The 26,024-nt window shown below is 45.5% G+C and overlaps 1 protein-coding gene across 1 annotated transcript; it reads left to right on the top strand.

Moving 5' to 3' along the window:
* The first annotated feature begins 1,717 nt into the window (after window positions 1–1,717).
* Window positions 1,718–20,963, top strand: LGI2 (leucine rich repeat LGI family member 2). The gene is made up of 8 exons (XM_063336664.1): window positions 1,718–1,984; window positions 2,095–2,166; window positions 4,912–4,983; window positions 7,859–7,930; window positions 8,444–8,515; window positions 9,617–9,786; window positions 14,968–15,132; window positions 16,926–20,963. The coding sequence occupies exons 1-8, from the start codon at window positions 1,797–1,799 to the stop codon at window positions 17,741–17,743; spliced, it is 1,629 nt and encodes a 542-aa protein (XP_063192734.1). The 5' UTR covers window positions 1,718–1,796; the 3' UTR covers window positions 17,744–20,963.
* Window positions 20,964–26,024: the final 5,061 nt, after the last annotated feature.

Here is a 26,024-nt window from a genome sequence, read left to right as displayed (position 1 = left end):
CTTGATCTAGACGTCCATGGAGTCAGTCTTGCTACAGTGACTTATTTATGATGGCAGATAATCGGAGGGTATCACAGAAGTGTTAGGGGGGATAAGGATGCTGGCATCATCTCGGTGCTCCAACGGTATCCTTTTTTCTTCAGGGTGGGAGCTGTCATCCTCCTCCTTGCAATGAGCAAGGAGTCTTTTAGTCATGCTTATTTATTTATCATTTATGATGTTTATTTATTATTTATTATCACCTCTCCTGTGAGGAAAGGCTGAGAGAGTTGGGGTTGTTCAGCCTGGAGAAGAGAAGGCTCCGGGGAGACCTTATTGCAGCCTTTCATTACCTACAAGAAAGATGGCGACAGACTTTTTAGCAGGGCCTGTTGCCACAGGGCAAGGGGTAATGGTTTTAAACTGAAAGAGGGAAGATTCAGACTAGATATAAGGAAGAAATTTTTTACGCTGAGGGTGGTGAAACACTGGCCCAGGTTGCCCAGAGCAGTGGTAGATGCCCCATCCCTGGAAACATTCCAGGTCAGGTTGGACGAGGCTCTGGGCAACCTGATGTAGTTGAAGATGTCCCTGCTCATTGCAGGGGGGTTGCACGTGGTGACCTTTAAAGGTCTCTTCCAACACAAACTATTCTGTGATTCTGTGATTCTATTTAGGCGTGTGTCATGGTTTAACCCCAGCCAGCAGCTAGGACCATGCAGCTGCTCGCACAGTTCTCCCCCTTCCCCCAGGAGGGCAGGGAGAAGAGGGAGGAAAGAAAGGGAAAGGGAAAGGGAAAAAAAAAATCTCGCGGGTTGACACAAAGACAGTTTAATAGAAACAATAACAGAAAAGGAAAATAACAGTACTACTACTAATAATAATGACACAAGTCACTCTCACTGCCCGGTAAATTGGTACTTTCCCGAGCAGCCATCATGGATTCCCTGCCCCAGCCAACTCCCGTTTGTATACTGAGCATGACATCTGTGGTACAGAATATTCCATTGGCTTCCATGGCTCTGTCTGTGCTCCTTCTCAGCTTCTATGGGAAGCTGAAAAGAGCCCTTGAAAAGCATAAAGATCACTTAGCAACAACTAAAACAACATGCAGTATTGGCATTCCTTGAAATTTCTTTCAGGGCAATTACTAGACAGAAAATTATTTCTTTCCTGTCTGAAACCAGGACAGCATGACTATGCAGTACACAATGTAAAAAAAACCAACCAAACAAACAAAAAAAAGTTAAGCAAGTTCATACAATTTCACGCTATAAAGACTGACAGGGAGTGAGATTTTCCTAACAAAATTCAAGCTAGCTAGGAGGAAAACAACATCCTAGAGACAGCACTCAACCACTAGCCCAGGTTGCCCTGAGAAGTTGTAGCTGATTTTTTAATTATTCTTATTATGATGATGATTATTTTTAGTTGCCCTGAGAAGCCGTACCATTTCATCTGATTTTATTTTTTTTTTTTATTTTATTTTATTTTAAAAGTAAATTCGGAATCCCTGCGTAAACAACCCATCCTGAAGTTAAGGTGTGCATCGATCCAGCGACTCTTTCAACTCAGAATTTTGATGATTTTTTTTTGCAGGAACATCCAAGGAAATGATGGCGGGGCTGGGGGCGGGGGGGGCACCCGCCGGGAGGCTGAGCGCGTCGGTGGCCCCCGCCTCGCACCGCCCAGTCGCCACGCCGGGACCCCCCCTCGCCCGCCCCCGGCCCATCCCCGCAGCGTCGGGGCGGCGCCGCGCTGATGTCAGGGCGCGGGAGGCGGCGGGGAGCGTCCGCCGGCCGGCGGGGGCAGCCGGGATGGCGGCCCCGCTGCGGCTGTTGTCCTTCGCCACCGCCATCCTCCTCCTCCTCCTCCTCCTGCCGTCCCCCGCCGCTCCGCGGAGGCCACCGCGCTGCTCGCCGCCCTGCAGCTGCTGGCGGGAGTCGGCGCTTTGCGTGGGGGCGGCGGGGGCTCCGCGCAGCCTGCCCGCCGGCCTGGGCTCCTTGTGAGTGCGGGGGATGCGCGGGAGCGGGAGGAAGGTGGTGGTGATGATGGTGATGGTGGGGGGGAGGGTGCCGTGCGGTCCCCCTCGATGGGTGGCTTGTCTTTTTGCAGGAGCCTGGTGAACGGGACCTTCTCCGAAGTCAAGGACAGGATGTTTTCCCACCTGCCCTCCCTGCAGCTGCTGTGAGTATGGCACGGAAAGTAATTAGCTCTTTGCCCGTTCCTCCTAATTAGAGTTACGGGGTGCCCTTGGTGAAAGCGAGGAAACGGCTCAATCCCCAGCCTGTGCTGATAGAGCTGCTCTTTCGTAACAGAGGGATGCATTTTCCGCTCATAAACCACTTCCTAAAACGTGTGTTTAGTTCCAGAAGGAGGAGGACAAAATGTTTTCTGATGCCCAAAGTTCTTAATTTTAAAATTTCAGCTTTAATAAGTTCAAGGCTGAGTTTTCCCCCCGGAGTCATGTGGTGGTTCTTGCTCGTGCTCGCTTTTTGCCCGTTAGTCTCGCGTTGGCTTTGGGACGCTGTGGGTGCCACGGGGGGTGAGCGGAGGCTGCCGGGACACGCCGTGGAGGAGAACCTCTGTGGTGTCTGCAGCATGACTCTGGGCTTCAGCATCCCGCTTGGAGGGCAGCCTCTCAGATGCCTTCTGACCTGGTGGTCCTCTGTCCCAGGGGACGGCGGTCTACCTCCCACCGCTCTTCCCCAAACTTGCTTTAATTTGGTTGTTCTGGGAGGCAGCAGCAGGGAAGAACAGAGATAATGTGGTGCTCTACAACCCCCCCGGGGAGCCCGGATACTTGTTTCTCTGGTCAATTGCAGAGAAGCCATGCCACTGCCTGTCCCCTGGCAGCCTGCCTGGGACGCCTGATGCCATGCGGACCCTCCACACCTCCCCATGTAAGGACCCAGTTACCCCCCAAGCAAAGACACGCTGCAAATAAAAATTCGGCAAAAAGATGCAAGGCACACCAGAAGGCCAGGCTAAGCACTTGCCACAGAGATGGATGTTAAAATTGGTCTTGGCAAGAGATAGTCCCTAAAAGCACTTGGTAGCCCGATGGCCAGCCTCCTCTCCTCAGGCACATCCACCTCATTCTCAAAGGCCTGTCTCGCTTGTTTTGAGGAGCAGCACCCCATGGAAAACGCTGAGGAGAAGTGGGCAAAGCAAGGGGTGGAGGCTGTCACCTCCTTTAGCGTGGCACTGGTCCCAAAGCCAAGTTTTTGTGGGAGATGGGGGCTAGCACAGAGCCCTGGGCAGAGGGTGGGGGACTTTGCCCACTGGTGAATGGGGGCAAAGAGCAGACCTGTGCCAGCTGGGAAGGAAAGGGATGAATCCAAGAGTGGGTTGAGAGAAACTGTGGGTGGAAAATTAGAGATGGGGGGAATCTGGCTGGTTTTGGCTAGCGGTACTGGGAAGAGGGAGGAAGAGCAGAGGAAGGTTATCCCTTTTCCTTAGCTGTAGCAGATTTCCAGGAGGAGATGGCGGGGTGTGTGGGGTGGTGGGACAGAGGTCAGTTGTTGAGAAAGTCAGAAGTTGCCCATGTCACTCGTGGGAGCGAGAGGGGTTTGTCACCGCCACCACCATCGCCTTGGGCCCTGACAAATTGCGTTGGTTAGTGTAATTTGTGACTTTTCCCTTCAAACAGGAGAAAAAAAAGGAAAGATGAAATGACAAAAGAGATACATGCATAATTGAGCACTTGGGTACCTCAGGACTACATCTTCTGGGGCAGTAGCCATGGTAAAATAGTAACGCAAGGATTTATTTTTGATGGCAGTCTGCATTTTTGTCAGATTTCTTTGGGATAATTTAAGGAGCATTTGTCTAGTATTAGCATAATAACCAAGGATCACAGGGAAAGTTTGCATTTCATGTTCATTAGTCTTCTAAATTAATTTTAGTAAAACGCCTAAAACCATACAAAGAGAGGATTAATGTTACTCTAATAAAGTGATTAGTGCAGACATATCCTATCATAGTGGAAAATTCAGAGATTTTCAAAAAATGATTTCATTTGAGTAGCGTTCGGTTTTTAGACCAAGGAAGCAGTTTTGCTGTTTTCTTAAAAGGAGATCACTCTCTGTGCCTTTGAACATCGGAGATCGTCTGCTGTTGTGCTTTGATTCAGCAAAGAAGGAACTTTGCTGGCAAAGCCTTTCCATGGCATCCTTCTCCCTGCCTGCCCTGTCCCGGCTCAGGTGACAGCCGCTCTGGCGCTGCTTTGACATGTTTTGTCCCTGAAGTTCACGTGGGAGGGCAAGGCAGTGCCTGGAGCAGGCAGCACCGCCGCTCTTCCTCGCTGCCTGCGGACACAGGGCTTTGCTTTGCAGGGATAGCAGGGCTCTGTCTCTGGCGGTTTGGGCACGTCTGTGTTTCCAGCCGATGAACCGGCTGCATGAACCGTGTCCTGTCCTCCTATGCCATGGGCCGTAGCCCATCGGCGCGTCGGGCTTGGAGCATCCCCCCGGGAGCGCAGAATGAGCAAGCGCTGGCCCATTGCCACTGCATAGATGAGAGCTTGGGAGCTCAGGAGCAGTGCTGAGGTGGTCTCTTGGAAATTGTCGGTGTGGCCAGAGGAGTGGCGGACAACCACGGTCCACACTCTGCAAGACCTGCCCTCTAAAGACAGCTTGTCCTGCTCAGGGGACCATAAAGTCGAGGGCCAGGTTGCATTTAATCAAGGTGAATGGCACAGTGAGCATTATTCCTGGGGAGTAGTGGACATTAACTAGCAACACATTATGCCTCTGATTTTTTTTTTTTTTTTAATAGATCATTCTACAGTATTTTATGTGTGCTGCATTGGTGGGGCAATATGGGCTCGAGTCAGTAAGATTAGTTTGGTCATGGGCAATAAACACAACGGGCATAATCCAGCGTGTCAAGCTTTAATGTGCTTTCCTAATGCCTGCTCTCCGTTTGCAGCTTGCTCAACTCCAACTCCTTCACCGTTATACGAGATGATGCCTTTGCTGGTCTCTTCCATCTAGAATACCTGTAAGTTTGGTATTTTATGTCTTCCCCAGTCCTTTATAAATCAGGGTGTTTTGATAAGTTGCCAAGGCTCCTGCTGTGGAGTCTGAGTCTTTAGTGTGATTCCCAGGAGCAGGGGAGATGAAGGATTTATGTTCCACTCCTGTGCAAATGTCCTTTACGATGGCTCACCATTTTTCAGAGGTTGCAGTGGATTTTTAAAATATGCTGTGAATGCGAGGTGCCTCTGTGCAATCACAGTACACCAAAAAAGCGTTGCTGAGCAAGACCTTGTCCTGGCTTTCCAGAATAGTGCCGAGGGGCTCTGAACCTCGGGAGAGACGGGGGGAAGCCTCTCCTGGCCCGCTGGCAGCCTGAAGAGGAGCTGCGGAGTATCTGTACTGCCCAGAACAACCCTGGTTACCAGACTTGTTCTTTGCCCCCAACTTTGCCTTTTTTTCTGATATGCCATTTAATGCAGGTGGCATTTATCTTTATATTATAAATGATGATAAATATATGAATACATAAATATATATTTAATATAATAGAAATTACTGTAATTATTTATATTATTATTTAAATTTATTTAACTTTACTTAGTTCGCTTGCTTGATTTTTACATTACCTTCACTTCCTGATTTTTTTTAATTTTTTTTTTATTTGTTTAAGGTCACCCTTTTTTCTTTTAAAAAATGTGTTAGCCCTGGTACCAGGTTGTCCTCGCTTCATACCCCAAAGGACTGCCATGTCTCTGTGTTACTGGACATGAGCTGGTGTGTTTGAAACTCCGAATACGAACTGAAAAAAATCCCTCTTTCCGCCCACGTTCCCATGCTGAAGGTGGCTGTGGAAAACATTTCCGTCTTTTTCTAAAGGAAAACCAATGCTCATAAAACTGACTCTTGCTAAAGTCTGGCAGGCAAATAGGTATTAAGGTGGGGTGTATGTATTCAGGATTAATCGTCTGATACGTGCGGAGCAGCCAGCAATGAAGACTGGTAAAGCCTTACAGGTTCAATTTCCTTTAGCAGCAGCTGAACAGTGGTCTCGGCTAATGGTTGTGGTCGCCCACCCTGCCAAGTCCACAGAGCTTTTCCTCTTCCCAGCAAATCGCACCTCCACCTCTTGGGAGCCTTTCCCTGGGGTTTTTCTTGGCCTTGCAGCCAGTAACACCATTACACCTTCTATAACTCATGTCTCTCAGTTACCAGTGACCAGACCTTGCAGAGGATAAGAAAACCTCCCTGACAAACAAGAATGACACGTTTCTTTGGGTACAAAGCAAAGTCTCTGGATGAAGAGCAGCTGGGGACCACCCTGGGAGATACCTATATCTATCTCTCTATCCCTATATATACCTACCTATATATATCTATATATAGGTGTATACATAGATAGATATCTCTATATGTATCTCCAGCTGTGTCCTGCTGTGCTTGCAGCACTGATAATGGCATTCAATACACCCTTAAACTAACTGACTGTACCAAGTCTGGATAAGACAAGTCTGATAAAGACAGGAGCTTTGCTGGTGAGCAGAGTGGCGTTCCCAGGGTAGCATCCCTTTGAGGCCAGGTTTGGTGACTCAGGAATCTGGCAGATTACGGAGTCCCAGCCCGGATTTGCATCGCCTCGCTGCAGTGCGTGCAGTGAAGCTGTGTTTCTTTGCACGCAGGGCTGAGCTGGCGCCGTGCGGGGATGGCAGGTGCTGGTGAGGGTGTCGGGAGGCAGTTCGGCACTCTGCTCTGCGGATTGAATTCATGTCCCCAGGTAGCCTTGTAACAGCTGACCCTCCTCTGACATGTGGACACAACACTTTCCCATCCGCACCCTTTGCACGCAGTCAGGGTCCCAGTCATTTTGTGAAGGATTTTGGCTTTGTCTAGACAAGTGCTCTGGGTTCTACCGTTAACTCCTACATCCCCATCTTGACTCTCTCGAGAAGAGACCTTGGCTCATAGCATTTTTCCTCTGTTACCCTGGAAGGCAAAAAACAATGTATTGGAGGAAGGGAGACACTTTTATCTCATAAAACCTTTTATAAAGTCAGCAAGCATAAAGTCTTCATCCAGGTACAGCTGTACCGTGCAATATCTTGATGGCCACCTGGCTGCGATCGCTTTGCAGGGCTGATGGTGTATTTAGGAACGCGTCCTCAAGCGCTCAGGGGTCAAGATGCTCAAATATCAGCTCTTCCTTTAAATGCTGACGTGCAGTCAGGGGGAGCAACATGCTCCTGGAATCGATACGTGCCTGTCATTGTTTCCCTGGCGCACTGGGCCGTGACTCGAGTGCAGCCAGGCGCCCTGCAGAGGTGGGAGACAGCTGGACTGGGGCAGCGAGAAGAAAACCGAGGCAGTGGTCCTGCCATTTATGCAGCCTTTGGCTGTCTGCAGGTCCTGTCACGGCTCTGTGGGCGCAGAAGTGACACTGTGCATGCAGCCACACGGGAGGTCCCCATCAGAGGGTCCGTCTGCAGCCAGGGCACTGCTGTGCTGCCCCCTGGCTTTAAAATGCAGGTGATTGGCAAGAGGAAGCTTCTAAAGTCCATCTCAGAAGCCTGTCCTACACAGGTCTCTTGCCTCACACAACACACCCCAAGAAGATTAACCAACAGAGGAATAGTGGTTTTTGTTTTGTTCAATTTGTTCCTCTTCTGCTGGATGTTTGTGCCACGTCCTGTCCCTTGTGCTGCCTGGAACCCACATCATTCCTCATGGTCCACCTGAGGAAAGGGAACGTGAGCAGCTCCACCGAGACTTCCCCACCTTTTAAGTCTGAAGGGGCTGCCTAGGAACCTGCTGAATTTGGAGACCATAGCTTAAAGCCCTGGTGATGCTAATAATAATGTTAATTGAAGTATTTTAAAATACTTTTTTTTTTATTTATTGCTTAGATTCATTGAAGGAAACAAAATTGAAACCATTTCAAGAAATGCATTTCGTGGCCTTCGAGACCTGACTCACCTGTAAGTTATTTAACAGCTGGTAGAGTAATTTGAACTAGAACAAAATTCTTCTGGGGGAACGGCTGGTTTTCCTGCTTACACAGAAAACCTCCCTTCCCCTCCCCATGTCAGCTTCCTCCTGTTGTCGACAGTGTGCCTTCCACAAATTAAAAACTAGCCTTAAAAGATGGGGGCGGCTGTAACCTGGGAATACAGTACCGGTCCCACTGTCACACGGCCAATGTGTGGCTAACACCCCCGCTTCTTTTAACCGCGCTCACTGATTGCTCAGTGCGTTACATCCCCACCTGGGCAATAAAAAAAGCTTGATGTATTTTACTTTCACCTGAGCTTCAAGCAATCTCCATTCTTGAATGAGAATAATTAATTTGTGCCTGGTCCTCATTAACTATTAACAGTGCCAGTGGCTGGATGGTAACCGGATAATTAACAACCTCTAAGTGAGCTCAGGCTTAGTAAGAGTCAGCCAGACAAGAAGCAGCAATGATACTAAGCTCTAACTTTCTTTTCTAGTTCTTTGGCCAATAACCATCTCAAAACTCTGCCAAGGGATGTCTTCAGTGATTTAGATTCTTTAATTGAACTGTAAGTAACAAGATTCTTTCTATTGCCTGCCCGCTCTGTCATTCTCAGTTTTACATCCTGGGTTTGTGTGGTGCTGTATCTGATGTCTGCACAGAAAAGAAATGCGCGTTTTGTTGTTCCAGCTTTTCTCATTTGAAAATTGTTGACTTGGTAGACTCCTCTGAAATGACTGCCATTTCTCAAATCACTGTTGCTTTTTGTGACGCTGTACATAGCTTGCGTTATTGTACTTCTTTCTGATGTTTCATATAAATTGTTTTTTAGGGAAAGGGAGACAATGAATTTTAAAAACACAATTTCTCTGAACACTTTTTCCTGTTATTGTTGCATATGTTCCCTGAGATTATTTTAGTAAAAGGCATTCATTAAAAAAAAGAGCTTTTTTTTCTTGTTTTTGTGCAGTTGTAGCACATTGCTGACTTGCTGTCAGTGTTTTCTTGTGTAACTGAGCTGCTAGTCAGCTTCCTCTATTTTTGGCCTGGCCAAACAGCAAAGTATAATTGTAAGCCACAAAAATTGCCAAGGAATCGAAGAGCAGGTACAGTGTTGAAATTGCACGTACATTAGTTGCGGGAGGTTAAATTGACTCCACATCAGCAGTGACTCTAAAAATGCAAGCTTTACATCTGTTTTTTTAATGTAACGCAGAAGTGGTACCAGCAAGGCCACTCTGTCAACTCCGGCGGTACTGGAGTAGTTTAGTGAAGGAATGGGATTTATCTGTGTCAGCAGTAGATAGTGGGAAGGATGCTCGCAGCAGACGACCAGATTGTCAGGATTTATTACTTTACAATCCTAATCCTACGAAAACTTATAAACATGAGTGACTTTACACGTGAATTATGGTGCTCTATTGCTACAATTATATGTGAGCATATTTCCTAGATTAAATCGGTTTTTCCAAGGACAACACTCCGTGAAGGAAGAGTCCGTAGTAAGAGAGTCCAAATAAAACTTAAGAAACTTCCCTGTTCTCAGTTCAAAACCAAGTCAAGGCTACTCAGATATTTTTAAATTCAGCATGTCAGGGTGATAACAGTTCTGTAGTATTCATATTGCTATCAACCTTTTCAAATATGTTTATTTCTGTGTGTTTTTTAGAGATTTAAGGGGAAATAAATTTGAGTGTGACTGCAAAGCCAAGTGGTTGTTTTTGTGGTTAAAGATGACAAATTCCACTGTTTCTGATGTCCTGTGTATTGGTCCAGCAGAATATCAGGATAAGAAGTTAAATGATGTGACAAGTTTTGATTATGAATGCACCACTACAGGTATTCAGAATGTATATTTCTAAGCACACTACAAATGGTTAAATATCAGAAGTTTAGACTTTACCCTTTCGCTTCTGTGAGCATGACCTGGGGGGAGGAAAGGGTTACGTACAAAGCACTTCCCAGTACAAGCATAAAATAGGAAAATTACATTTGGAAGCCCAAGTAAGTACCGAGTTTTTATTTGGATTAACCGATAATGGGAGAAGAGCTGTGACTATTCATATTCCAAAGGACTTGATTATGACTCACTTTGTGACTTAATTTTCATCACAGAATGCTTTCTATTGTCTGGAATAAGGCCATATAGTTATGGCAGATGAGCTTCCCCAAATCTCTGTATTTCACAGAAAGCAATGAAAAGAAGTTCAAATAATGTGGCTATATCTGTTATCTTTATTCAATAGGCCACAATTTAATAGCATCAAATGTGGCAGCAATACCGCCAGCAGTTCTTTATGGAACTCCATTAAGTTGGGGAGAAATATCCAATAATATTCTGACTACTGTCTTGTTTAGGATCTTGATTTTTATTTTAGGTAATGTAAAGCATGCTGAAGGAAGTGAAGAGAAACTTGCATGTGGTAATGCTTATATTTTATGACCGAACAGCCGCAGTTACCTACCTTTAAATGTAGTCACATCGTATAACTGAGAATATCAGCTGCGAGTGTTGTTTTTCATCTTTCATGTACACGATGTCAGCACTCTGCCTTTTTCCTATACGGTAATACCAGAGGCATTCAAGTTCTTATCTGTCATCAAGTCAGCCGTCACTATTAAAAGACAATAGAAAAGTTGATTACTAGCAACGTAAAATAAAGTTTCAGGACAAGGTAATCCAAGGGCAATATATAAAGGAAAAGAGAATGAACTCAGAATTCAAAGATATGTCAGAAGAGCAGCAGAGGTAAAGCGCAATAATCTGCTACATAAAAGGATGTCAAAACCAGGAGAGCAATGTAGCTTAGAATGGTACCGAAGTTACGTTCCTGTGTCTGTAAATCCACCGAGATGCAAAAGTACAAAGTAAAAGCAGGCTTCGTTTCATCTCAATCTCGTTTAAGCAGTTGCACAGCACTAACAGTGTGCGAGGAGAAGCCTTATCTCCCCAGTCCTCAGACCTGCACTGACCAACTGCCCTCTGCCGTCTCTTTGTGCCTAGAAAGCTAACTATAAAGTTGCTGCAGGCAAAATTCACCCTTCACGTTAGTCCCTTTGTCTTCTGTAAGTGACGAAATTACACCAAGCATAAATCTAATTTCACATGCTGCAGAGTTTGCTGGGGAGCTAAGGCATTACGTGGTGCAAGCGTTGCCCAGCTGAGTATTTGCTCAAATGGCATTAGAGAATTGTTCTTGCAGCACAGCATAGAGCTTTAATATGTTCTTCAGGTAGCAGAGGAGGTTTTCAAACCATTCCTTCTCTGGCTGCTGTGAGGGCAGGCTGTGTGCCTGGCCTGGGGACAGGCAGCACCACGCTTCCCGGAGCTCCCCTGCATCCTGAAGGTGGAGGGTGTGGAAGACATGGAGCTCTGGCGTCCTTACAAAGTGTCCGCGAGGGACAGACTGTATGCAGAAGTGACCCGTAAGAGACAAACCAGAGACAAACAGAGTAGAAATGCAAATCTTCAGGAGTGTGTCACCCCTGAGACAGCACCGCGTCCCCCGCGCTGAACTGCAGGCTGCCTTGCTCGAGCTGTAACCCTCCGGTGGCCCTGGCAGTCTGTGGTGTCAGGCCACGGCTGCTTTTTCCTTCTCTGCCATTGCCTCCCCCAGACCCAAAGGGAGTGTAAATATGCCCGTATTCATTCCCTGGGGATTGATGATGGGTCACAGGCTCAGGCTTGTACCTTATTCTGAAGTAAAGCAACACACCCTGTAGGTGTGTTCTCCTTTCCCACTTGGTGACGGGCAAACCTCTGTCATTCATCCTAGTCTTTAGCATCATGTTTCCCTTCTTTGCCAGGCATGATCGAACTTCCCATCATTTCTGGTCTCTGGTACTGTGTGTCAAGCATGACTGGATATAGGATGTGGTAATGAAGCCGTTTGCTTGGTAAAACGTGCATCTCAGTGGCTCCATCAGTTCATTGCACCCGCTGAACTGCCTTGATGGTAACAGGAGGAGAGGTGTAAAGAGATGCTACCAAATTAAAAAGAAAAAAAAAAAAAGGCCAAAGAACAAAACGCTCCTATTGCTTCTTCACAGAGAAAGTGATTCTCAGTGTCAGTGATCTGCACTTCTGACTCTTTTTGTGATAGCATCTCTCTTTTCCCTTTCTCACGGCTTGCATCATGGAGGCAGGTTAAGCTGTTTCGTTCTGTTTGTTGTCTTTCTCCTGCAGCAGGAGGCCACATGAGGGGGCTGTGCTGTGGCCATAAGCATGACAGGGGAACGTGTACTTACTTTCAGGAGACTGTGAAAACGGGCCTCGGGCTCCCACAGTCACTGGGAACAGGCCGTGTGTGTACCTGGAACCTGCTTTGCCCAGGCCTGCCAGCAGCAATCTTCTCCCCAAGCTTAGGAAGCTTGGTTTCCTCTTTCTTTACCTAGCTGAGACTGTCTTCTGGAGGTGGTCCTCTCTTTCCCCGCTGGCTGGAAGGAAGGTAGTTTACAAATGAAGAGTTACCTGCTCCATAGTCACTCCTGTGCTAGAGGTCAACTGTGCCACCACGGTGAGAGATGGGAAGGGATGGCTAATGCTCCCTGACAGCACTTCCAGGTGCCTCACCTGGAGTAGTCATCTCCACCGTGGGGAAGAAGGGCCATGAGAACAGGGAAACCGACTGGCAGCTGAGTCACAGGATGCAATTTAGGAGGTGCTGCCCAACCAGGTCATTGCTCCCTTTTCTCTTTAGTGTCCTCCAGCATTCCCCACCTTCTTCCCCTCTGCGTCGGCACTCCTCTGTGTTGGGGAATCAGGGAAATCAGCCCAACCACTGAAGCGCTGTGTCCCTCATCCATGATGGCTTGCACCAGTTCAATAGCCAAAGGAGCGGAGGCAGATTGGGCTGCTGGATGATGGGGGGACCACCCCAGCCCTTTAGCTGGCAAACAAACAGCATTAAAAAGATGTGTCTTGAGACAGGGAGAGTAAAACTGTGCATTGGGGAGAGAGGCAGAGGGCGACAGCCAGGAAGAAAGGGCCACATCCCCTTCCCCCTCCTGAGCAGGCTGATCCAGCTTAAAAGTGAAAAATGTTGGGAAACATCCCCCCCCATCTCTATATTTACTGTACGAGCTCTTTCTAGCATTAAAGCAAGGCATGTGGACCTGCCTGTAAAACTAAATTGAGCCCCCAGGACCTAAATTTTTGGCAAGCCTGATGTGGCAGCACCTCCTTACTGTGTGACCCTGTTCCACATTACAGCCTGCTATTTCCAACTGGTGCTAAAAACAACCTTGATGATTGCTTTTTACGGATCACGACTGATTTTGTTACCCATTTTTACTCATCCAGTGACATAAAGAGCCCAATGACAGGTACAAGTAAAAATAGCGGTGTTAACGCTGAATCATTTCTGAGTGAGCAGTGGGTTTTAACTCACAGACGGGTTTGTTTTAATTCACAGATTCCCTCAGTGTTTCACAACTGTTCAGATTTCAAGAGATGTCTTTTTCAGCACTAGTTTTTTGTTTGTTTTTTTTTTCTCAAGATTTAAAAAATATTTTGATTTTTTGTGACTCTATCTGCTATTGTTCCATCCTTAGCTCCCTTTCATGATTTATCGCTTACTTTTACTTTCTGCATACTTCAGTGTCAGTTTTCTCCAGTCTTTTCATTTTCCCAGTGAGAATGAAGATAACTTTCTTGTTTTCCTACCAGCATTTATGAATCAAGCCCAAACTCTATTTATAATAGTCCCTCGAAGAATGGAGACTGTCATTTCTTTCGCAGCTGTAGAATCTGCTCTGTTTGTTTAATGGTAGTCATCTATCTTTATTCTCCAGAAGTGTAACTCCTCAAGGGCAAGGCTTTCAAGCATACAGAGGCGGAGAGTTCTTCATTCAAAAACAATTATTTCATAATGCACCAAAATGAGGAACTCGAGTGAGGACTTAATTACCATTTCACCAAAATCCCTGGATGCTCTGGCCCTTCAAGCGTAGGAGAGCATGGTGAAGGCACGTAGCAAATGGAGCTTGAGACAGAGCGGTGCGCGGTTCTGCAGAGAACCTCCATCATAGCGGAAGATGCGTTTCCTTTTCTGTATATCTATATCCATACATAACTTCGGCGCAGGCCTTCTGCCCCGCTCCAGACGCAAGTGCCAGCCTTTCTTTGTCAGCTCTGCTATACCTTTTCCTGTTTCTCATAATAATGACCTTGTCCAGCTGTGAGGCCAAAGATCAAATTCAGACCCAAGTCTCCTCGCTTTGCCCCAGATAGGCTCTATGCTGGCTGCTGACTTAGCCCAGGGTGAATTTTAGAGTTAAATCTACAAAGACACTTGGATTTTGAGAAGAAATCTTGAATTTTGAAGTTACGCTCTTAGTCTTTACAGGTTGCTCCAACTCCTCAGTCTTAGTATTTAGAATAAGTTTTCCAGTGGATAGTAATTTGCAGGTTGGTTGTATTTTATGCCTAAACCACTTTACAATGCCCCATAAAATGTTATGTTAACTAAGTTTTTGATTACACCCTGTTGTCTATGGTCTAGCCAAAATGGGGTTATCCCCAGGCAAACTTCAGATTATCATTTCGCTTTCTGCCTGGTTTAGCATAACACAAATTGCTAGTGATTAAATTTGCATGACTTAAGAAATTATTGGACTTCAGCTGGAAGTTGCTGTCTCTCAGCTTGAAAGTGATTCTAGCAAGGCCATTTCTCTTGACGAGAAAGTAACTTCCAGCTGTGGGGAAAGAGACTTCTCTCTCGATATCCTGATTTCATGGATACCAGCCAGCCTAGCTGGAAAATCTGATTTCTGCCACTATTTACCCATTTGGTCTCCTTGGCAACTATATTTCCGGAGGACAGTTTATGAAGCCTGAAGCAGGAGATGCTTTCCCCTCTTGCTGCATGCCTAACGTGAGCACTGACACTTCCATGCTAGTGTTATACCAAATCCAGAGTATTTCACTCATTTTTCAGTGTAAATTGTTATACTCAGTGACCACTTACTCCATGTTTCCAGCAATGATGTATCCTAACTGTTGTAAATGTATGTTTCTAGATTTTGTTGTTCACCAGATTTTGCCCTACCAGTCAGTTTCAGTGGATACGTTCAACTCAAAGAATGATGTGTTCGTAGCCATTGCACAGCCCAGCATGGAGAACTGCATGGTGTTGGAGTGGGATCACATTGAAATGAATTTCAGGAGTTATGACAATATCACAGGTATATGAACACTGGGATTCCAGTCATTGATGAACTATTGGTCTTTCACGAGGACGAGATTCGTAGATGGGACCAGCTGATGGATTTTGTCCTGAACCTCTGTTGAATGTGGCAGATCAAAGTGTGTAATTTTTGGACAGGAGTGACTTCATCTTCTGAATACATGCACATTTAACCTCACTGAAGAACACAAACTAGGCTTTTTTTGTCTGATCTTGTAAATTGTTCTAAAGGCTGCACCCTAATCTGGTGGTGTCTACAAAGGCAGCAAGCCCTTACCTCCTCACATCAGCTGTGTGTGTTGTTAATGAAAGTTTACAAGATGCTACCCCTCAGGAAATTTTGAAAATGAAAAATTTTGCTTTTTTAGGTTTCATTGTGTTTTGGTAGACATGGGGGAAATTAAAGGATGTAAGTTCGGAAATCGACGGCCCAAAGAGAGTTAGCAGAACTCTAGAAAAGCTCTGGAAATGATGTTGAGACTTTGGGTCATTTCCAAAGACAGCTGTCTTCCAAACATATTTCACCTTCCTGTGAATGACATGATCAGGAGACACTTCTGCTGGGGACATGGGTCCTAGCCCCGTACCCACTGTACCTGCCCAGACTCATTTCTCAAACAACCGTCCTGTGTTCCTGGAAGGCCTGAGCTTGAGCTCTGGACCCTGAAATGTGAGTGAGAGACTTTTCCCAGGGGACACAGGCACTTAAAGACCCTTTTGCGGAGCCTAAAGAGTGTTTTGTAGAGCTCAGGAGCCAGCTTTGCACTCCATGGGGAGTTTCATTACTCACTCTATGCTTGGCATCCGGGTATCTGAATTTAGCCCTTTACGACATGGGCTTTTGGAGCTGAGCTAGTTGTCCAGATTGCCTTACAGTCAACATGCAGAGAATAGGCGTTGCTGTCCTCTGCAAAAGGAGACATCTACAGGCCAGATGGAATCTCTTCTAGAGTGCTTTTTGACTAAGTTAGACCAGAAAGAGCCTGGGTGATCAGCTTGAGCATTCACGTCTCTGCTGCAGTACCGTGCGGTACTTGAGATGAATCCCACCCCTCCTACACTGTGGTGGTAGATCATCCCAGCCTGGCTGTGAAACAACTATGGGTAGGGGACCAGCAGAGGTGCCAGGGCAAGTCTCCTGTAGGGACTGTGACCAAGCACGCGTTGGGGAATCTGTGTAGTTACAGTTCTACTTAAACCGTGCGCTTCAGGGAGGAATTCCTCCCTTCTTCCAACAAAACCTCTCATAAATAGTCTGGTTGTTCTTCTTTTGATGTAGTTCTTGTATAGTGACTTGACATTCTCCAAACAGACCATAACCCCACCTGATCTAATCTGGCAACTGCAATATTCCTAAATATTTCTAGTTTAACGTAATCTCAAGAGTACCTAACAGAAACAACGTTGTTAGATTTTACTTTTTCATCTTGCTGTCGGGTGATACCTCCACGAGATGTGTAAATATTTCTATTTACAGTAGCAAAAAGTTGACTCATCCTCTTGGAGCAAGAAAAATAGACTATTTCATTCTTCTAGTTAAGATGGAAAGGTAGACATTCTAAGGATAAGAGAATTTCAAATTCCTTTGAACATTTGAAGTCATCTTTCCAGGTACTAGGGAGAATAAAGCATGAAAAGAAGCTCTTAAGGCGTGTAGCAGAAGACAAAATTATGAGATGGTGCAGGTTTAAAAAAGGGGTGGGATGATTTGATAATCTCTCTGGTTTAAAAGGTGCTTTGTACTGTGCTAATATACGTGCTTTTTTTTTTTTTTTCTTTTTTGGGCAATAGGTCAGTCCATAGTGGGATGTAAAGCCATTCTTGTTGGTGACCAAGTCTTTGTGGTGGTGGCACAGCTCTTTGGTGGCTCACACATTTACAAGTATGATGAAAGCTGGACAAAGTTTGTCAAATTCCAGGATATCGAAGTATCTCGCATTTCCAAGCCAAATGATATAGAGCTTTTTGAGATAGACAGTGAAATGTTTTTTGTCATAGCAGATAGCTCTAAAGCAGGTTTGTCAACAGTGTACAAGTGGAATAACAAAGGATTTTACTCATACCAGTCCCTTCATGAGTGGTTCAGGGACACCGATGCTGAGTTTCTCGATATAGATGGGAAATCGCATTTAATCCTCTCCAGCCGCTCGCAGGTTCCCATTATACTCCAGTGGAACAAAGCTTCCAAAAAGTTTGTCCCACACAGTGAAATCCCCAACATGGAAGATGTCTTGGCTGTGAAGAGTTTCAGGATGCAAGATAGCCTGTACATCACGCTCACGAGATTCATTGGTGACTCCAGAGTTATGAAATGGAATAGCAAACAGTTTGTGGAGATACAGGCTCTTCCATCCCGAGGAGCCATGACGCTGCAGCCTTTCTCCTTCAAGAACAATTACTACCTAGCCTTGGGAAGTGACTATACCTTCTCCCAGATTTACCAGTGGGATGGTGAAAAGAAGATCTTCAGGTTATTTAAAGAAATCTATGTGCAAGCACCACGGTCTTTCACAGCTGTGTCAACGGATCGAAGAGATTTTTTCTTTGCCTCTAGCTTTAAAGGAAATACTCAAATATTTGAACATATCGTCATTGACTTGAGTTTATGAAAAGCTGCTGGAGTGAAATTGGTGTAGAATGACATTTATACACAGAACAAAAAAGAGACCTTTCCAAAACCAGGGTGCACCTATGGAGTATGATGACATTTTCTGAACTTTTCAAACTTGCATATTAATCAGGGATTGCATTTACTTGGTTACTGCATGACATGTCCATCTTATCCTTTTTCAAAGACACTTTGCAATCTGCAGTCATTCAGAGGAGAGTGCAGTGCATTAAGATTAATGTTGACATCTAAGAGAATGGTCTAAATTTTACCCAGAAAACTACCTTGAATTGATCATCTCATAAAGAAAGCAAAGAGTAAGCCATACAAAGTATAGAAATGATCTTAACTCTTAAACTAACATGTTAGTAATGATTTTAAGATTAGAGACAGTTCTTCATGGTTGCTGATGGATTGTAAAAGTAAAGCTCCAGAATACACTTTATTTTGGTTTCTTGAGGTCTGTCTTCAAAATCTGTCTTTCTGGTTTATAGCAAGACTGAAGCATCATTTTAATTCATTGTAGATTAAAGGGAAAGTCAAAATCTCTTGCCATTTTTCTTCCATTAATCACTATTTCAGCAATAAATTGTGCATAACAAATAGCCCAGCCCACAGTATCTGGGTAGTCAGGAAAAGCAGGGTATGTCATTTCTGGACTGTGAGATGTTAACAACATAGACAGATAGTAACAGAGGTCTGCTTGGGGCCATGAATGAATCAAATACAAATTCTGTCCACTTTCTGTTTTCATAGGTATTCCAGAAATCCACCCCATTTTGCCCCCATTTGCACTCTTTATGATGATCCCAGTAGACTCTGGGATGTTTTAACAAGTAAATCTGTAGTGATCTCTCATTCTAGAAGGCGCAGCTTAAGTTTAGCCTGAAACATCTACGTTCACCTTCTCCGTGCTGTAGCTTGTCTGTACGCAATGAGATGATTTATTCTCCGGTGTTCTCCCTTCAGCACAGCTCACAAGCAATAAATTCAGGTTTTGGCCATCACAAGCTGCATTTGGGGAATCTTTTGAAAAAAAAAAACGAGTCTTTTGAAACCAAGGCAGCTGGAGCCGTTTCAGGCTAGAGTTAACCCTGGCTCCAAGAAGGTTTTCCTCTTGGTAGCTCCATGCCTTTGCCAGGTTGCCAAGCCATTGAAGGTTAAATGGGAGGATGTGAAGGGACCATGCTGCATTGGTGTTTTGGGTGGCTACAGACCAAGGCATTTAGTCATTCTAGATAGGGCAGAACCAGTACGCAGAGCCTCTGTCAGGATAGCAGCTAGGGACTGTTTCCCTGGAAAGGTTCTCTACCATCCTTACCCAACAAAGTTGTGTGTCAGAGCCCTTTTTTGTTCACTTACACAATATGTTTCTTTAAGTTTTCATGCCACTTAGCATACTACGTTGTTGTATCACGTCTTGCTGCTGCATTTCTGCCTCGGATAATAGGGAGGCTTTGCGTAAAGCAGGCGGAGCAAAGGAAACTGTCCTTTATTCCTTCATACTCAGGGCTGTCTCACCATTTCTGTGCTGAGTGAGCTTCACATTTTTCCCCTGGACACATGGAACATGGCCTATTATCACAAATAGAGAGGTTCTCAGGGGCTTTCTGACATCCAAGATGTGAACAGTGCCACAGAAGAGGATTATGCACAAGGACTCCCATGAGGAGTCATAACCTAGCAGTGACCTGGCGTATCACAGCCTTCCCCAAATTTTGCCTTGCTGCTATGAAATAAAATTATTACTGGCCTGTCAGAGACATAGCTTGTTTTATTCTGTTTTAAAAGTGTGTGTTAGGTTTTTTTCTTCTTATGGAGGTGCTCATCCTGGTTTTATTTCCAATTACATTGGCAACTTAGCCCATCCAGCCATCTGAAGTATTGCACTCTCCCCTCCGAATCCCAACGCGGTGTCAGTCCCTGTTGTTCAATCAGACCAGTAGATGCAAACCAATCCTCTGCAGTAGGTTTTAGCAATAGCTCTCCTAGGATTAAGCTAACAAATCCGACAAAACGCAGAGATGATTCATATGTCTGCCAGTGAATGTGATTTCTTACCATGTTCCCAGTTTACTTTTTGATGTGGGTATAGCTGGCAAGCGATGTTTCTTTAACCTGTGTTGTAGGAAGGCGTTTTTTATTGCTTTTCTGTCAAGCTTGCGTGTTTAAATAAGAGGCAGATATTCTGACGAGGAGGGGCATTTCTCAGTGCGCCAGCACTTTCTTGCAGGGCTCACTGTGAGTACCATTCCCTCAGCAGGGGCATCACTCACAGCTAAAGGCTAGTTTAGAGAAATTGGATCTTGACATTCTTTACTTGAAGAGAAGCAAGAGGATGGTGAAAGGGGGCTTGTATATCCAATACCAGGAGATTGCACTCTTTTGAGAGCCACGGGGATTTTGAGACTTGGCTATTAAGTTGAATTAAATTAAAATGATCTCTGAAGAGACAGGCTTAATAAAGAGGATAGAGTGAGCCACAGGAGTCTAGCTCATTCACATGGGACCAGAAGAAGGAAGCGAGGGAAATGAATTCTGCGGACAGGCTGATGCTTCTGCTGAGTAGCCGTGTTGGCTGGTCAGAAAGCCCAGCTCAGCATCGCTCCCAGCTTCAGCGGGAGCCTGGAATCGGACGCCGGCCCCCCTGTTCTGCTGAGTTAGTGCACAGGGGGTCAAAGCAGCTAAAAGGGAGAGCAAAAAGCGCCAGTTGATGAAGAAAAGGTTGCAGTACATTTCTCAGGATTAAACAAAGGCAGTGTCTCAAAAAGAGCCTTGTTCTGCTCTTCCTGCTCCCAAGGAAAAGCTGCAGGAGGCAGACGTAACAACAGAAATCACTAAGCATTGAAAATACTTTCTGCCTTTCCAAATGCAACAACAGTTTTGTCTCCATGGCCTATATTCAGTAATAGAAATTGTTTTGAGTAATAAATAAACTATGCATCCATAATTTACTGCAAATGTTAGACTGCCAGGACAGTGAGAAAGGATAACAGAACATGCCACCTGGTAATTTTTAATGTATTCTAAAATACATACAACTGTGTAAAGAACGGTAGTTTGTATAAGCGTAGATTTAATACAGTGTGCTACCTACAGTGGGGGCGTTTTAAGGCTGTATATACATTGAGCTTTTTTTAGTAAAGAAGAGCTGATGCAATCTATGCCACTGACCCATGTATGTACTCTTTCAATGTATGAATAAAATGTAGTTAATGAGACTAATAGTGGTGCGGGGTGTGTGTGGTAAAAGATCCACGCTGTGAAAATTCACGCTGCCAGAGAGATGGACAAGGTGGGCAAACGAGTCCTTCTCCATTTATGATCGGGTTTGACTTCTGAAACCTTGGAGGAAGCCCTGCGCAGCGTAGTTAACCTCAGTTTCTGTGCCTGAGGTACCTCGGCCCTCCAAGGTGTTGCTGTTCCCTGGCTTTCCCCTTCACTCTTTCCTTACACCCCATCTAGTGTTAGCAAGTATGTAATGCAGCTATTACTACGATTTTCGGTTCGTATTGAACTCAGTTGTTTCCTTTCTTTCTTTCGTACCACAAAACCGAGAGATCTTAATTTTCAAAATAGTTTTCAAAAGATACTTAAGATACTTAAGCGGGTTTCTTACATGCAGAGTGGATAGGAACCAAGCCCTAAAATTAATCCCTAGACTTTCAGATCTTAGCTGTGGGGTCTCTTAAGATTTGTTAAATTTTACTGAATCATTGCCATTTACTCTGAAATTGCCGAAATAAGTATAAATCTATCAACAGTGAATACATTTTATTTAAAGCAATCCTTGAGCATTATCCACTGATCCTGCTGGTCACTAACGCGGGGAATAATTCTTTTTGTTTCCTCTTCTTTCTTCAGAAACAGCGCAATTCTCTGTAACTAATTATAGGCTTGTGCAATCAAAGACATGTCTGACATACCATAATGGGATGCAATTGCTCCGGGATCATTGCTTTCCTTTTGGGTATTCCACCTTTTTATGAGTCAGCAGCCCTTATGGTGTGGTTCACTGAAACTCCATCAAACATCAGCTTCAAATCAGCGCCATTGCCCCACCTGCCCTCCCCCGCTTTCTTTGCCCTTCCTAGATGAACATTTTTTTTCCACTCATTACCACCTTCTTCAAATCTTCCTCAGAAAGTTTCTATTCCTCCTTGAAAGTAACAGCGAGATACCAAGAGAACGGCATTCCCAAAGAGCAATGCGGGGATGGTCGGTCCTCTGCAAATCTCAAGGGGAAGAGAGAGTGGGGTCTTTCCAAAAGGTCAAGCCGAAGGCAGATGTGTAAGAAACAGCTGTAAGAGTCCCACTCACCCCAATTAAGTCCCATTCACTCCTGGCCCACAGACCTGAGCTGCTACCACTGCTCCCTCTTGGCAGCAATGCTCACAGCCAGGAATTACTGCAACTTTTGTTTCACACCCTAACCCAGAAAAAATGGAGCCGAGCTGCTAACACTGGGGCGTTTTTTTCCTAGTGTCTGGAAACCAGCCCCTTAACCCCTTTTGCATTCCCCGTACAGTCCATCCTCCTTTTTGAGAAACTGCAGGCTAGATGATCTAATGAGCTTCAAAACTGACCTTCAAAATCTGACAAAACCAGCTGGCCACGTGCTGTTACATCCTCCACAAAATAAGAGCCTGATACTGTGAAAGCATTACAAATGACAGCTACAAAAAATTAATCCACCCTGCAGTACCACTTTCCCCATAAGCCATTGCCATTCTTGCCACAGAGCTGCGTGATGATTTGCAGAGGGGTTTTGCAAAATCTTGAATGGGAGGAAAGTTTCTGGAAGATGAAGTCCATGTTATGAAGCGCTAGGCAAATTCTGGTTTCTTTAGGTCTGAGCAGATGGTTTGGAGCCATCCACTTACATGTTGGGTAGCTGCATACATTGCAAGTTGGACGTGACAAAGCCACACACAGCAAAATCAAAGTCAGCCTGAACCTAAGATCATGACTCCCAGTGAAGAAAATGTTGAAAGGAAGCATCTGGAGTTGCACAGTGCCACCCTGGAATGATTCACAGGGGGGTATGATGCACTCCAACAGGCAAGCAAGGGAGATATATTTTTTACAATCTGTGGGTTGGGTTGAGAGAGATGATATGGGTCTTCATAAAATCATAGAATGGTTTGGGTTGGAAGGGACCTTTAAAAGTCATCTAGTCCAACCCCCCTGCAATGAGCAGGGACATCTTCAACTAGATCAGGTTGGTCAGAATTCCATCCAACCTGATCTTGAATGTTTCCAGGGATGAGGCATCTACCACCTCTCCAGTGTTTCACCACCCTCAGCATAAAAAATGTCTTCCTAATATCTAGTCTACATCTTCCCTCTTTTAGTTTAAAACCATTCCCCCTTGTCCTATGGGAACAAGCCCTGCTAAAAAGTCTGTCCCCCTCTTTCTTATAAGACCCCTTTATGTATTGAAATGACACAATAAGGTGTCCCCAGAACCTTCTCTTCTTCAGGCTGAACAACCCCAACTGTCTCAGCCTGTCTTCACAGGAGAGGTGTTCCAGCCCTCTGATCATTTTTGTGACCCTCCTCTGGAGGTCCATGTCTTTCCCGTGCTGATGGCCTCAGAGCTGGATGCAGCACTCCAGGTGGGGTCTCATGAGAGCGGATTAGAGGGGTAGAATCACCTCCCTTGATGCTTGTGATGCAGCCCAGGATGCGGTTGGCCTTCTGGGCTGCAAGCAGCCATTGCCGGCTCATGTCCAGCTTTTTCATCCACCAGTATCCCCAAGTCCTTCTCGGCAGGGTGCTCCCAATTCCTTCATCACCCAGCCTGTATTGATACCAGAGGTTGCCCTGACCCATGTGCAGGACCCTGCATTTGGCCTTGTTGAACCTCATGAGGTTCACATGGGCCCACTTCTGAAGTCTGTCCAGGTCCCTCTGGGTGGCATCCCATCCCTCCACCTTGTCAGCCACATGCTCAGATTGGTGGTGTCTGCAAAGTTGCTGAGAGTGCACTCAATCCCACTGTCTTTGTCAGTGGTGAAGATATTGAACAGTACTGGTCCCAGTATGGACGCCTGAGGGACACCACTTGTCACTGATCTCCATCTGGACATTGAGCCATGGACCACTACCCTCTGGATGCAACCATCCAACCAGACAGCCCATCCATCAAATCCATATATCTCCAGTTTGGAGAGGAGGATGTTGTGGGGCACTGTGTCAAAGGCCTTACACAGGTCTCTCTTGTTCACTGATGTAGTCACTCCATCAAAGAAGGCCACTAAGTTGGTCTTGAGAAGACCATGTTAGTCAGGTAGCCTAGATGGAATTTGGTGGAAAGCCAGGAAAGCAGGTGCCAGAAGTTTAATATAAGTAATATTGAAGTAGAGATTAGAAAACTAGAGATGGTGAGGCTGTAGACAAATGTTTAGTTACCTTGAGGGAAACAAATCACATTCTCTCAGCGCAGAGATAAATTGATGCGAGATCAGGGAATCAGGGAGAACAAAAAATATGTTTCAAAGTAAAGGAAAGGAATAGGAGTGACAGCATATGAAGTGTGAGTTTACTTAATTGCTGTGTCGAGAAAGTATCTAAGTGCCTTTCCAAGGTCACTCAGAGAATGCAATCCACATCATTTTCCTTTCCAGAGTCACCCTAGTTTATGCTTAATTAAACTATGCAAGCTCTGCACACTCTGGAAAATGCCCTTTTTATTACATTGTAGGCAATTTGCATTTCTGAAGGGCATTTAGGAACCATGACATCACCAGAATGAAGGGCTTGAGGTAGCGTTGCTCCCATTTTTATTCATTTGCAATTGTTGACTTTTATTCCAAAGTTCATTTCTATTTCCTGCTTGGACATTAGCACTGGATTGTACAAGAATGCTCATTTTCCAACTTCAATGGCCATTTCAGTTCTTCTGACTCAGCAGCCCCTTGGGGCTGACTCATCCTCCAGCTGCAGGTGTGCCCTGGCAATTAATTCTCCATTTTGGTCCCGTGAATGAAAGGCCAGCAGGTCAAGAAAGTACTCACCACCCACCGCTGGTGGGGTCAGTGCGGAGCCTGGGCCGGCACATGGAAGGAGAGAGCGGCGCTGCTCTCTGCATGTTGATTACTCGCTCTCTGCCATTTCTTTCTCTTCTGGTCTCGCCACTGTGGTAAATGGTCTTACCAGAGTTTTACAGAAAGCAAAGTACCACTGAGGCCAGGATGGTGCAGATTTACTTGAGATGCTTCTGAGAGCAAGCTGGAATTAGAAAGGGGAAACAGAAGTTAAATCAGCAACCCTGGTTAATGGCATCTGCCTACTATTTGTTTGTAAACTCTGTAGCCCAGGGGTCTCCTTGAATCCCCAGCTTCTCCTGGTTCCTGCTGACAGCATTTTCCAACTCTGCTCTGTACCATTAGCATCTGGGGAGAAAACTGCAGGCCTTTCATTTCGGAGGAAGGCTCATTACAATTATCTGTGCCTCTGTCACCTCGGGATCTGATTACGGTGCCTGGGTTGCACCTTGAAATCGTTACAGTTAAGACTTAATGAAGTGAGTAACTATGGAGTCCTGCAGTTACTCCCCACCAACTTATTGCATCTGCCTCTATCACAGGAATAGCTACCACCTGATTTTTACAATTTTTAAAAGGTGAAACCTCATATTTGGAGTTTGTCCTATAAAATCCCACGCAGCTGGGACTGTGAGAGCCTGGGCGGCTCCCCTTCCCCGTCACAACACAGGCTGGATGAGCTTGGAGCACGCTGCTGGCTGAAAATGGGTGCAGGTAGGAGTTAAAAAACCCACATTCACTGCTTTTTGGGCTGGGAAAACAGTAAAGAAACCCTGGGTGGCAACTGTGTGGGGAGGGCTGTGCTTGCATCCATGCTGAATCTCGGTCCCGCTCCATGCAGCGGTGCAGACAGAGGGGTGCAGGCAGCCCCCTCCAGCCCTGCGGGAGCTCCACGGCTCCCACGTGCTTTGTCCCAGTGTGCATTGAGGATGCGCCTGACCTAAGCCAAGGAAATAAAGTGAAATACAAAACTAACTGGGACTTTAATGCCTTCTTGCCACTTTTGGCTTGAAACGGAGTGTACACGCGTGCAGACGCACTTCCCGATCCAGTGCTGCCCCACTAGTAACAAATAGTGATGGGTTCCTTTGCTTTTTCTTGAATATGGATCAAGACAGATTTGGGGGTAAAATGGAAGGTAATAGAGAGTTTATCTCCTTTCAATTTTCTTTCTTTCCCCTTTGCCCCCAATTTATTTGCCTCTGTCTTCCTAATCGCTGGGAGATTATTCTG

The sequence above is a fragment of the Chroicocephalus ridibundus genome, chromosome 5, assembly GCF_963924245.1.
Source record: "Chroicocephalus ridibundus chromosome 5, bChrRid1.1, whole genome shotgun sequence".
Lineage (NCBI taxonomy): Eukaryota > Metazoa > Chordata > Aves > Charadriiformes > Laridae > Chroicocephalus > Chroicocephalus ridibundus.
Note: the sequence above shows the minus strand (reverse complement) of the source record. Positions and strands in the feature narration are given on the sequence as shown.